Here is a 13995-nt window from a genome sequence, read left to right on the forward strand (position 1 = left end):
TTTCACTGGCCCTATAGTAAAAAAAAATCCTGCATATCATAGGCTCAGATATCATGGAGAGGGCCACTCTAAATCTTTCTCCTTGATTTGCTACTTTATTACTTGCAAGGAATTGGAGAGATCCCCACACCCAGAATAGTATAATATAGAAAGCTACAATTAATTCTTCATAATGTGTAGATTGGCTTTTGATGATGTTTCTTTGCCTGCATGAAATTCTCCATTTAGACTACTGATTGGATTTCTTTGCCTTGGGTTGATTGAGACTACCAGAGAAGGAATTTTATCTTCCTCACACATATATTGAAACCAGGCTCAGTTTTAACTGCCATTGAAAAAATAAGCTTGAGAATTGTTTGTTAGAAATCTTCAGCCGTATTTCAGTGCCCAGTGCCTTTGGCCAGTAAACACCAGTTGAATAGTTCCAAAATTGGTTTATATTTGTAGTGTAGTCTTGCCCTTAAAGAGAGGTGCCAGAATCACAGTAATAGGAAGATGCAGCATCAGTCTTTAACAATATGTAATTTCTTTTGTGAAGGCTAGAAGGTGAAATTTGGCCATTTTTTTCTGTATCTGTACAGCTTAGCAAAGCAATTGGTATATATAGGGTGCATACATAAAACGTTAGTATCAGTACAGTCAAGCCTTGGTTCCCAAATGCCTCCGTTTAGAAACGTTTTGGCTGCTGAACAGCGAAAACCTGGAAGTAAGCGTTCCGGTTTTTGAACGTTTTTCCGAAGCCAAACGTCCGACGCAGCTTCTGCTTGAGTGCAGGAAGCTTCTGCAGCCAATTGGAAGCCGTGCCTCAGTTGTCCAACATTTTGGTCTCAGTATCAGTATCAAACTTAATTTTGGTCACAGACCAGCATAAAGTAAAACACATGGATAAACTGAACACATAAGACTTAAAACAGGTAAGGGATAAAAACTAATGATTAAAAGGTGATTATACCATACATAACTTTAAAAGATTTAAAAGGGCGGGACAGAAAGGAACGCAAGTCTTGCATCTGGGGCCTTCAGTTTGGGCCTAGATTGTGGCGCAAACCATCCTTCAACGAATAGCCACCCTAGTGGCGCAGAATCTAGCAACTGAGCTTGTAACAGCTGGGTTTTCATCTTGAAGTAGCAGGGAGGAAGAAGGTTGTTCTGTGCGACCCAGGAATTCATGTAGTATAGGCAAGATGAACCTAATTCGTATATCTATAGTATTGGCAGTGATCCAAGGCCTGTGCCGCTGTTTCCAGGCGGGCAGGGTCAGGGACTGGACTGAAGAGGGGGGCTGGGGGTCGCCCCTCCCTCTCCTCTGCTTCCCTAGGGGGGGGAGCCCCCCTTCTCCACTAGTGTCAGGAGAAGAGGGAGACAGGATTGAATTGCAGCAGAAGCCAGAGCTGCCCAGTTTTGAGGTGTTAGGAGGAGAACTGCCAGCAAAGACGTCCTTGGAGAGCACAGAAGCGCCCCCTCCCCGCGCACCCCCCCCACTCAGCTAGAATTCGAGAGCAAAGGGCTCAATGACAGCGGACTCCTGAGCCCCTCCGCAGGGCCGCAGGCTGGAAGAGGAGGAGCTCCCAGGGAGCAACGTCACTGTGGCGTTAAGGACTGGCTTCTTTGACTGAAGAAAAACTACAGATACAAACATTCCTGTTTCCTTTTTTAAAAAAAAAATATTTTTATTGCAAATTTCCAACAGAAAAAATTCACCAAACATAACACATTTTTACATATCTAACTGGACTTCCTCACATCTCCCTTCCGTGCATTCTCAATATTAAAGTTATAAACAGCAATTTATTACCTTGTTTCAGCTCTTAATTTGTACTTCTCAAATATTGTGTCTCAAACTTCAAATAATTTTTGTCCAATACTTATCAATATAATTCAAACATAATATTACTTCAAATTTCATCTTTTTCTTAAACATTACTTAATCTCAAATATCAACTAAGCTGCTGGTACCATGTTCTTTTCAATCGTGCAGTTTCTTAACATTCATACAGTTTGTGCTGTTTCAAACTTTCCTGTTTCTTCCTTGATCCTTGATGCTGCCTGACCGCAGCCCCATTAGCTAAAGTGGTGCTTCAGGTTAAGAACAGTTTCAGGTTAAGAACGGATTAAGTACTTAACCCGAGGTACCTCTGTACTGAAATCTTCTGACCACAACACTTATGGTAGCTAAAGCACCAAGCTCTCCGTTGCGGTATAAACCATTCTGCAGAATTAATAAATGGCAACGAGTTTACAGTAAATCCGTCTCAATTTTATCATTTTTCCTTCGCCCGTTGTAATATGTAAATTTCTCTATAAGTATGAAATCACATTTCTTGTCTAATCACTCTTTTAGGGAAAGAAGGACTGACAGTCCTGCTATCTTATGCACAGCATCCCAGCTGCTGTAAAGCTGTTACTTCTCCCATGGGTTTGTGGATTTGGGGTCTAATGGATATCAAAAACATTTTCCAAATAATGTATAATTTTTTCAAAGAAACATTCCATGTGAATGAGCCCCTTCCCCCTTTTTTACACTTATAGCAAGTTGTGAGCTTTTTCAGCCTTGGGAATAAGTCTGAATAAGCCTGCAAAAGGGGCTTGGCAGAAGAGGGAGGGAGCGCTCTGTCCCTTTGGTAGCAAATACCTTCTTTTCTATGCCCGGGGGGGGGGCACCCTCTCCCACCTCTGCCAGCCAGCCCACTGCTGCATGGAATTCTATGTCTTGTCTGTGGCTAGTGCTTATATGCAAGGCTGGGGGGGTTGTAATCTATTTTATTTATCAGTACAGGTGCCATGCACTACCTTTATAACAATTTGTCCAAGGAAAAATGTCCTTTATTCCATACATTTTCTCATATCTGCAAAGATATGTGTGGGGATTTGAGCCCAAGGCTCCTAGATCCTAGTCTCACACTTTAACCAATATGCCACAAAGAGGACCATCAGAATATTGGGGTAGAATATCCTCCATCAAGAAAATCATGTTGAGATTTATAAAATCTTTGTAGACGTAATCTCAAAATGTCAAAAATATCTGATGAGTAGGAAATTGCCAGGACCTGTCAGCATTCAAGGTATCTTCCTATCATATTCAGAAATGCACTAATTCCCATATACAGTATTTAGAGGTTGGTTGTGATAGCTGAAAAGATAATTGCCCAATGCTGACGTCTGACTTTCCTAGTGACCTTCCTAAGAGCATAAAAGTTGTATCTGAGTTCCACTTAAAACATTTTCTACATTATTCTTAAATAGTTCAGATGTACTGGAGAATCTGGTCTAATACAAGTCAGGAGGTTCATGACAAAGCCAGAATGTGAAGGGAAGGGAGTGCTTCCCTAACCATGGTTTAGGAAGGCAGGAATGGTTGTCTGAACTGGGTAACAGTGAGTCTATGAGGGCAAAGCGTGGTAAAGAAAGTCTTGATGCCCATTGATGCCCACCCTGCAGTGGAGTGGATGGGCTGTTAGAGATATTTTGTGTGCATGCCAGTACTCAGCACTCCTTAACACTCTCCCAACACTTGAACATCATGAAGAAACAGAAAACAGGACATTGCTATGCAAATAACATGGTACTTCATGATCTTCCAATGCTCCTCCACATGCAGCTGCTGGGTGACCTTGGGCCAGTCACACTTCTCTGAAGTCTCTCAGCCCCACTCACCTCACAGAGTGTTTGTTGTGGGGGAGGAAGGGAAAGGAGATTGTTAGCCGCTTTGAGACTCCTGAAGGGGAGTGAAAGGCGGGATATCAAATCCAAACTCTTCTTCTTCTTCTTCTTCTTCTTCTTCTTCTTCTTCTTCTTCTTCTAAGGAAGCAAGGTTTTAGTGCCTTTCGTTGCGTTATCTCCACACACAGATGTTTCTTCTTTGTATCCCATCCTAGGAGCTTAGTTTTGAGGCCAAATAAACAGCAAGCCAAGACCATAAGCAATCTAAATTGATCCTGGAATATTCCTCCGTATATGTCAAATATAGGAAGCCTTCCTATTACATTTCATTCCTTGACACAGGATTTTGTTTTGTTTTTTACATTTGTGCAATGTTTGAATTTTGTCTCTTGTTACCAAGATTCTGTCACACTTGTATATGACAAAGAACCAAAACTTGATCGGGATTTGCCCTGCCAGACCTTAAACTCTATTATGAAGCAGCAGCTTTCTGCTGGTTGAAGGACTGGCTACTTCTTGAGAACACAGACATTTTGGACTTAGAGGGTTTTAACAATGTTTTTGGGTGGCATGCATATTTGTGGTACGGCAAGGTTAAAGCTCATAAAGCGTTTAAAAATCATATTGTCAGGAAAGCATTGTTTAATGTTTGGACAAAATACAAAGACTTATTTGAAAATAAAACCCCAAGGTGGTTGTCACCAATGGAGGCGAAGGCTCTGAAAAAGCCCAATATGGAGGCCAAGTGGCCGAAATATTGGGAAATTTTGGAGCAGGAAGGAGACAAATTGAAATTGCAGAGCTTTGAGAAACTAAAAGATAAAGTGTGAGATTGGCTTCACTACTACCAAATAAGAGAGACCTTTAATTTAGACAAAAAAATTGGCTTCCAGGTGGAAAAAATCAAAGTTGGAAACAGAACTGTTAGAACCCAAAACTAAGATCTTGTCTAAGATGTATAACTTGTTGTTGAAATGGAATGCTCAGGATGAAACGGTTAAATCTGCAATGATAAAATGGGCACAGGATGTTGGTCATAATATTATGTTTGCTGACTGGGAACAGTTGTGGACCACCGGTATAAAATATATGGCATGTAATGCCCTAAGAGAGAATATTATGAAAATGATTTATAGGTGGTACATGACCCCAGTCAAGCTTGCAAAGATCTATCATTTGCCCGATAATAAATGTTGGAAATGTAAAGAGACTGAAGGTACATTCTTTCACCTTTGGTGGATGTGCCCAAGGATTAAGGCTTTCTGGGAGATGATCTATAATGAACTGAAAAAGGTATTTAAATATACCTTCTTGAAGAAACCAGAGGCCTTTATCCTGGGCATGGTTGGCCAATTGGTGCCAAAGAAGGATAGAATTTTTTTTATGTACGCCACAACAGCAGCAAGAATATTCATCGCAAAGTATTGGAAGACACAAGACCTACCCACTCTGGAAGAATGGCAGATGAAGGTGATCGACTACATGGAAATGGCTGAGATGACTGGCAGAATTCGAGACCAGGGAGAGGAGTCGGTGGAAGAAGATTGGAAAAAGTTTAAAGAATATCTACAGAAATACTGTAAAATTTATGAATGGTAAATGGACGTTGGACGGAAAACTAGCGGTATTGGTAAAAAGATTAATAAGAATATGTAAATATAGATTGATAATGTGGGAAATGTATATTTATAATAGGTTAAGATGCTGAGCAAGGACAAATGTTAGAGGGTATTTTTAATATAGGTTAAGATTTTGAGTAAAGTTAAGGATAGAGGGTAAGGATTTGCTGAACTAAATATTTGAACTGGAATACAAAAAGGGAGGTGTGAGGAGGTCGAGAAACTAGTGATGAAATACAGGTTATGAAAATTCTAATCTTTTTTCTGTTCTGTTTGTGAATGTTCTTTGTTCTTTTTTGTTATTCTGTTAAATGTTTTTTATTCTGTGTTTTTATTAATTGTTAAATATTTATTATATATATATATATATATATATATATATATATATATATATATATATATAAATAAACACAAAGAACCAAAACTTGAAACAGAGCCATGCAGATAAGGTGAAGCTGGTTCTTAAGGTTGAGTGGCACATACATGAGGTCCCTTACTTTCACACACATTTTGCCTGTTGTAGAGACAGGCATTTTGTTAGTTTATTCTAAAGAGGAAGTTGACAATTTCAAGCACGTTCTCTTCCTTCGTATTTCTCCAGTTGCCCGTTTTACCTCCCTTCCTTTTTATTTATATACCTGTTCTTTTTTCCGTGTTCTGCCTATTTAGTTCTCATATTCGTTCACAAACTAATGATGTGTCCTGGGTGCGCTGCCATGCATCGAAACAGACTATGTGCATATGAGAACTGAATGAGATCTGAAAGGAGAAATTGCCTCCTTTGACGTGCTCTGCAAGAGCATACCAGCTCAATAAAGACCATAGATGAGAAAAAATATACAGGCATATGTGAGGTGAACTATGGAGTAGAATGTACCCTGTCAATGAATTAGAAAATATATTCTAGAAAACAATTCTGTGCTGGCTAGAATATTCGGCTTGCTGTAGTCTATGTTTTCTATCCATAGTTTGCATAGTAGCCTCTTGCAACTAAGGTATCTTTTCAGGTTAAAATTCCTCATATGAAAAACAGGTTATTTTGGATTATTTTTCAGCATAATATCTGTTGGGTTAGATTTATGTATTATAATATTCTAATCTTCTAAGAAAAATGGAACAATACGATTTTGTTACGAGTTTTGAGAGTTCAGTGGAAGAAAGTCATAATTGACAATAGAGTTAGGGGAGAGTCCTGGGGTAGGAGATTTGTAGTGAAATGTAGTCTGTGGTGATAAGAAACTGTCCCTTTCAATCATTTGTAGTAGAGTTAATGCAGTCTGCATTATTAAATGAATACTGCATAAACATACAACAGCAGAAGCTAGATTTGCCGATTTGCCCGTTTTTCTTAGTTCAATTTATGAAAACAAATAAAAGTAGGAGAAGCTGCCAGAGCTATTTAAACAGTGTTCACCTCCCCTTTTCTAGGGGGTGGGGGCGAGATCACACTATTTAATCTGCCTGCAAAATGTGTGTTTGTTTGACAGCCTGAAGGGGGGGGGGAGCAGGGGGGGGTATATGCTCCTGCTATGCTGCAGTCTGTCTTCAGGTTGCCACCATCACTGGGCAAGAGAAGAGAGGAGCTGGCCACAGACAGGCATGGCTCTGCCAGAGGCGGCGCCAGCCTGCAGAATGACCCATGAGACAGACTGGGGGCTCGGCTCTTTCCCCACTACCGCCAACCTTCTTCCTCCCCAGTTGTCAGGAGCCGTGGTGTAGGTGGAGATAGTGCATCCCTTTGTGTCCTGCTGCTCCCATTTTCTGTTCACATTTTTGTATTTCCATGAGGTAGAAACCAATATAGGACTTCTATATGTGTGATGTTTTGACCTAGAATGCAAACGGGGCAATTCAGGGTCTGTTTGCTGCCTGCATCTTTCAAGGCAATACGGCATATAGGCTGCTGTTTAGAATCACAGCTTTCTGCTTTGTGTCCCAGCAGCCATGGTGGTAAAGGAGGGTTTGTGTGAATAAATTCTGAAATATAAGAAACCCGCTGCCAAGGAAATAACTGTATACTTAGCCCTACTACTGGCTACTGAAGCAGAGGTTGATCTTACACAGTCACTTTAAACCAGGCCTGCATCAATTGTGACCCCTCAAGCCCACTAGCCATATAGTGTAGCCTGCCAGAGAGATGCCAGCCCACCTCTTTTTTACAGTCCCAGCAAAAAGAGGACGTTTATGAAGCCCCTGGTGAGTCCCCTTAAATGGCAGCTGAGCTGCAGTAAGTGGAACTGAGTGTACTTTTTCCTCTACAACATTCACAGTGAACTACCAAATACTGTACGTCTGATTTCTCTGATATTTTCCTCTTTAATTTCTTCTCTCTCTTTCTCTTTTTTTAACAAGTTGCATCAGTGCAACATAGACAGGTTTCTTCAGTTTTAAAATCGGTGTGATGGAAATTCTGAATCGCAATTAAAATCACTTTTGGCAGGGGGCATTCTATCATACTCTGAGTTGCTTGTCTTCCTGTTGTCAGAAATCAATAAAGCCGCTTTGGGGGGGAAACAAAGAAGCAGGCAACGAAGAAGGAAAAAAGCCGCGATCAAAACTTGGCGTTTGTACACACTCAAACTGAATTATTAAACAACCTAATTTTAAAACTTCAGAAATGCTGTCAGCCCACGGGCATCTGCATCTCACTGACAGACTTAAATAATTGCCTTGGGGGGAAATATGAATCTGCAATTCACATTTTCAATTGGCTTTTTCAATTGTCATTTGATTTATATGTTTTCTTGGAATGACTTCGTTACATGTACAATAGAGCACTTACACCTCTTTTGTTAGGTCAGGAATTAACCGTTTAATAAAATGTCTAAAAGTTCAGATGAAGGAAAGTGACACCTTTGAGTTCAGAAAAAAGGCTGGGGAGACAGGCATTATAGAAGTTTATAAAATTTTGAACTTGGGAGGGGGGTAATTATAAATTTTAATTCTTTTTTCTGGAAATATCTGAGCACAGTGGAATTGACTGACAGTAGTAATTTCAGTATTAACAGAAGTACTTCTTCACACAACACACAACATGAAATTTACCACTGCATGTTGTCTTGAGGCTCAATTGTGTCTCGGGAGTCTTTTGGGGATCCCTCTTACTGTCTTGGAACTTTAGGAGGAACATTAGGGAAATGAATTTAGATTAGTGTCTAGTGGCTCTAGTTTTACTGCTGGAACAAAATTTATCCTCAGCACCCAAAGAATCGGCGTCTGTCACCACTTGCTGGCTATAGGACAGTCAGGTGTTAACGGGGAGAGGTTGAAGTGGGTTTCCAAGTTACAACTTATGCTGCTTGCCGTCTCTAACTGCCTAACTGCTCACAGAGGGTTAGCATTGATTGATTGGTTGATTTTACATATATGCCACTTTTCCACAATGAGCAATACCTAAAGTGGCTTACAAGCAGACATTTGAAATATTAGAATATAGGACATTGGAAATTCAAGCATAAAAAATGCAGAACATGTCAGTAAATTCAAAATAACAAAAACCAACAATTTAGCAAAGACATAATAAATTCAATATTACAAACAAACACACACACACACACAGTGTAAACTTAAGTACATAAATACAAAGCAAAAACGAAAGTTAACCAAGAATAAAGTTTCTGGTACCAGTTTTGCTGCAGCCCAAGGAGTCTGGCTTAAACATGGTTCAGAGGGGAGAGTAGATGACATACAGTTGAGTCCTGCATCTCTCTTCCAGAGAAGGCTGACAGCAGCAAAAAGCAAATGTTGGGGAGAGCAATGCTGGTCAGTCTCTTCTCCTGGAAGTATGAATGGCTGGCTCAGGTCTTACTGCATTTTTGCAGTAACTAGGCTGGAGAGAACCAAGGTAGCTGCTGCCTTTCCCTTTTGTGAAGTAGGATTGTGGAACTGGCAGCAACAAATAGAAATTGAAGGTAATACACTGGAACTCGTTGGGTAACCATTTCACGTATTGCTAGCTTGCCATGGAGTATGTACTCAACAGGAATCTGCAGCCAACCGTTGTTCCTTGATGAGTGAAGCTTATATGATACTTGTGTTTGCAGGTGCGTGTTTTTCACATTGATCCATTGTATTTTTAGCTAAGCACTTAAGACTTAAACTTAAAGTTCTCAAACTTTTTTCTCTGGACCACACTTTCACAAGAAAAAATTGCTGAATGCCTCACTGATTGTTTTTTTTATTGATAAGAAATACATTGGAAAACAAAAAGAAACAACTCCTAGCAGTACTTGATTAATAATAATAATAATAATAATAATAATAATAATAATAATAATATATTTATTATTTATACCCCGCCCATCTGGCTGAGCTTCCCCAGCCACCACTCTGGGCGGCTTCCAATCGAGTGTTAAAAACAATAGAGCATTAAATGTTAAAAACTTCCCTAAACAGAGCTGCCTTTAGATGTCTTTTAAAGAGAAGATAGCTGCTTATTTCCTTGACATCTGATGGGAGGGTGTTCCACAGGGCGGGCGCCACTACCGAGAAGGCCCTCTGTCTGGTTCCCTGTAACCTCACTTCTTGCAACGAGGGAACCGCCAGAAGGCCCTTGGCGCTGGATCTCAGTGTCCGGGCTGAACGATGGGGGTGGAGACGCTCCTTCAGGTATATGGGCCGAGGCCTTTTAGGGCTTTAAAAGTTAGCACCAACACTTTGAATTGTGCTCGGAATCGTACTGGGAGCCAATGTAGGTCTGTAGGTCTATCTGCCGCATTCTGGATTAATTGCAGTTTCCAGGTCACCTTCAAAGGTAGCCCCATGTAGAGCGCATTGCAGTAGTCCAAGCGGGAGATAACCAGAGCATGCACCACTCTGGCAAGACATAGAACGCAACTACTTTTATAATATGATCATGGGACATCCAGAAAGTATAAAGCAATGCAGATATAGTAACATGAATTATTCCCAAAATATAATTATAAACAAGTTTCTTACAAACTCAGTGTGAGGGGCGAGCTTGCTTTTGCCCGGTAATCTAGGTCTAATTTGAGACAACTCTCATCTCCTCATTAGTTCAAAGAAGGCTTTCTCTTTTCTGATCTTTCATATTTTTCAGAGTTGAAAATCCATATTTACAACAATATGTCATGGAGAACTTTAGAACAGCCATTGCTATTATCCAGCAGGGTTCAAACAGCTATTCTGGATGACAGCTCTGATTGTCCTCAGTACCACCTGATGTTCTTGCTCTCATTTTGAAAAGATATCTATCCATATTCCACAGATTTTTTAAAAAAATATTTTGATACTGTACTACACTGAAATGTTTAAATAGTTCTTTGACTATCCTTGAATCTTTCTGCCATACTTGCCATCCCTACACCCTTTGCGAACCCCTGGCTTAAGGCATCTTGGGAGAACAGCTAAGATGCAGTGTTTGAAGTGCTTCTTGACGTCCCATGATACTTAATCATGTTAACAAGCAATGGAAGCATTTAGTGCCAATGGAAGATTGTAAGCAATATAACATCCAAGGCACGTGTATTTATGCAATCTTCTGTCTTGGCCAGCAAACTTCTACATCACAGAAATAATAATAATACACATGTATGAATTATTGCTGAGTTTCCAAAGACTCTAACTCTGAGATCATTATTGATAATGCAGCCTCATCGTTGGAGTTCTAAAGGGCATTGAAAGTAATCACTTTCTATATTCTGTTATTTTCCCTTTCTAGCTCTCATTTGTGAAAGACTTCCTATTTATAATACTTGCTGTTTAAGAAAACCAAGCACAATTTGAGCCATAGCTATGAAAATAAAACAGTTATTGACCCTTTTCCCATCAGTTAACTGCCTCTATTTAGCGAGAAAACCTTCGGTTCTAGTTCATACTGATGTGAATCATTAACATGCCAGGAAAACATCAGTACCTTGGATAATTACCGTACTTGCTAAGTAACTTTTAAAGTATAGAGAAACTGAAGTGCTAAGAGCAAAAATATGGGAGGAAATCCAGTTAGCAAAAAATAATAATTTCTGGCTCTCCTGGATGAGCAGCCTATATGAGCTATCAGACTTTATTATGCTGCTTTCAAGAATTAAGATGTTTCAGATGACCTCATAACTTATAAAAGGAAATGGCCCCAGCTGTGCTGTTTTTTTAATATAAAATATTTGAAGTTTGATGTGTATTTTAACTATGTTTGGTGTAGGGACAATTATTACTTTTCATTATCTGTTGAAGGTGGAAATGAAAGCCTTAAGGACTGCCAAAGCCTTAAGGCAGAGCTTTCCAAACTTTTCATCTTGGTGACACACTTTTTAGACATGCATCATTTCGCAAAACAGTAATTCACTTTTACTAGCAAACCAGAGGTTAGACTATCCCCTTTCCAGCTGGTGTAATTCTCTCATTCTTTTTCTTTTACCACCAAGGTTCATTATCCTTGTAGTGACTGATACTGACTGTATTTTAATTTATTTTTCTTTTTAAGCACGTTGTTATGTTTTACTTGTGTTTTTCACCTTGTTTTTGTAGACAGTCCTGGAAGCCCTGCTGACGGTCAGTGCGTACATCGTTTAACGAAATAAGTATTTCTGTCACTTTGGCACAGAGCTATGCTGTGCTGTAGGAAATATTTCCGTGTAAATAAATTTGTTACTTGGTTATGATGTCAGGTTCTTGACAGCTTCTCCCTTTCCTTCCAGCTGTTCTGAGAGCATGTGCTGATGGAGGTGCTAATCGTCTGTATCATATCACAGAAGGAAACCATGAGAGGTACATCCATAATAATCTGTGCAGATAATTCCCCCCTTTTTATCTTCATGAAGAGCACTGATGAACTTGCATCTGCAGCTTTCTAAAAGCTCTTGGCTCCATTGGGTTGTTCCCCCCTTTTTTTCAAGGAGGGGGGTCAGAAACACAGATCTTGTTCAACATGAGGCTGCTGCTGCAACTGGCATCTCTTTGTCAAGTCCTTCTCTTCTCTCTTGTAACATGTTGGATCACTAACCCTCTCTTGTGATGCTGTCATATTGTATGTTTTCCTGCCCTGCCAGCAGCACTCAGTGATGTGGAGCAAGGGACGTGGAGCACACCGTGTGATGGTGTCACAACACAGAAAGGTTTTACTACACATTATGTGAAAGAACTTTCTGTGGGATGCCATTTTTTGTAACTCTGCCTTTTGATTCAAGAAGTAGGTTAAATCTGTACCAGAGGATCTCCCTGTGCTAACAGAGCCCAATGATAAATGCAGTAAGTTATGCACTTCAATAAGAGGACTCCAGATAATCCTTTTCCTCCAACTACATCTGAAGCTGACAACAGCTGTCACGGACTTAACAACCTTGCCCGCCCATCCCAAATGGGTTTTTTAATGTATAGTTCTGCGTAAGTGTTTATAGTTTATATACAATGAAAGAGGCTTCCACCCATTGTAGTGTTGCAAAACAATGCGTTTGATAACCATAGGGCACAGCTAATCCATTTTTATTGTTCTAGTCTAGAGGAAGGTTCCACATGATTAGCAAGTATCCTGATAACAGTTTGAGTTATTGTAACTTTATTTAATTGTATTAATTGTTTTGATGAATCTGTTGCTCTTGTTATTTATATGCCATTGTGTTTGATATTATAATGATTGCAATGTTTGAGGTTTTAAAAAATGCTATTGTGATTATTGTGAGCATTTTTGAGCTCAACATTTATCGCTGGAAAAGAAGAATGCAAATATATATCTTCATCTGAAGATCTCAGGGCAGATTAATATGCTGTGGCATATTAAAGCAAATGAAATCATATCAAGATCAAGATTCACCTAGCAAAAATGAAGCGATACTACAACTCTTAATTTTTTAAAAGCACAAATTATTATCATTATTATGTATTTATTTATACCTCACCTTTTTTCCTGACAAAGGCCCAAATATATAATTGATTGTTTTTGAAGGAGCTTTTTTCTAGAATTGGGAAAGGATTTATGTCATTTTCTCTTCCATAATTGCTTGTGAGGTTGACAAGTTGCCCTTTTCTCCAGAGTTGTGTGTTTCTTCCTTATAGTCTCACTCCTTCTCTTTCAATCTTTATATAGTGATGCATTAACTGACAGGCTTAAGGCACATGGAGGAGGCATCGTAGGTGATGAGTGGGAATGTTGCTTCTGAGCCCAGCTCTTAACTGCTAACCAATTTTGTTATACTATGCTAACCCTTTAAAGTGGTATTTAAATCCTCATAGAAGAATACAGGTAAGGAATCATGGCTCTTATCATTCTGCTACTGTGTTTTGCATAATAGCTCTCAGTGTAGCAATTATGGGAATGATTTGTGCAAAAGAAGCACTGTGCCTGTGAAAAAAATCTTTCCCCTTCTGCATTTAATAATTCAGAATGTCTGTGTAATATTGCGACCTCTAAAAGCATGGAGAAGTGACAGCTGATTTCTTAAGCGGACCCAGCTTTTAAACTGAGCTCATCGCTGAGTGGCCAGTAACATCCACAAATAATGACAGAGGCAGAGGGCTCTTGTTTAAAGCTGCCTTATCATTGTGAATGGCAACACAGATTTTGGCAGGAGCCTCCTCTTATTTATTCATTAGAGTTCTAGACTGTGGTATCAGAGTAGCTTGAAGCAATTTTTCTAAATGTTGATCGTCCTCACCCCCAGAGTCTCGTGGTTTAAAGGGTTCTTTTGCAGTTCAACCACTCTATGCAAGTAGCTCCATTACAATCCTTCCCTTACACAATCCTGTTTGCATGAAGTGTATAAGA

The 13995-nt window shown here is 39.6% G+C and overlaps 1 protein-coding gene across 7 annotated transcripts in view; it reads left to right on the forward strand.

Moving 5' to 3' along the window:
- The window catches only part of TPK1 (thiamin pyrophosphokinase 1), a 240775-nt gene that overhangs the window by 74585 nt on the left and 152195 nt on the right, over positions 1-13995 (forward strand). For all 7 annotated transcript variants that reach the window (XM_082192914.1, XM_082192919.1, XM_082192915.1 and 4 more), the window contains one exon: positions 11933-12002. In XM_082192914.1, the coding sequence (XP_082049040.1) occupies positions 11933-12002 (70 nt within the window). The remainder of the gene's footprint in view (positions 1-11932; positions 12003-13995) is intronic.

This window comes from Podarcis vaucheri, assembly GCF_965113315.1.
Source record: "Podarcis vaucheri genome assembly, chromosome: 12".
Taxonomy (NCBI): Eukaryota; Metazoa; Chordata; class Lepidosauria; order Squamata; family Lacertidae; genus Podarcis; species Podarcis vaucheri.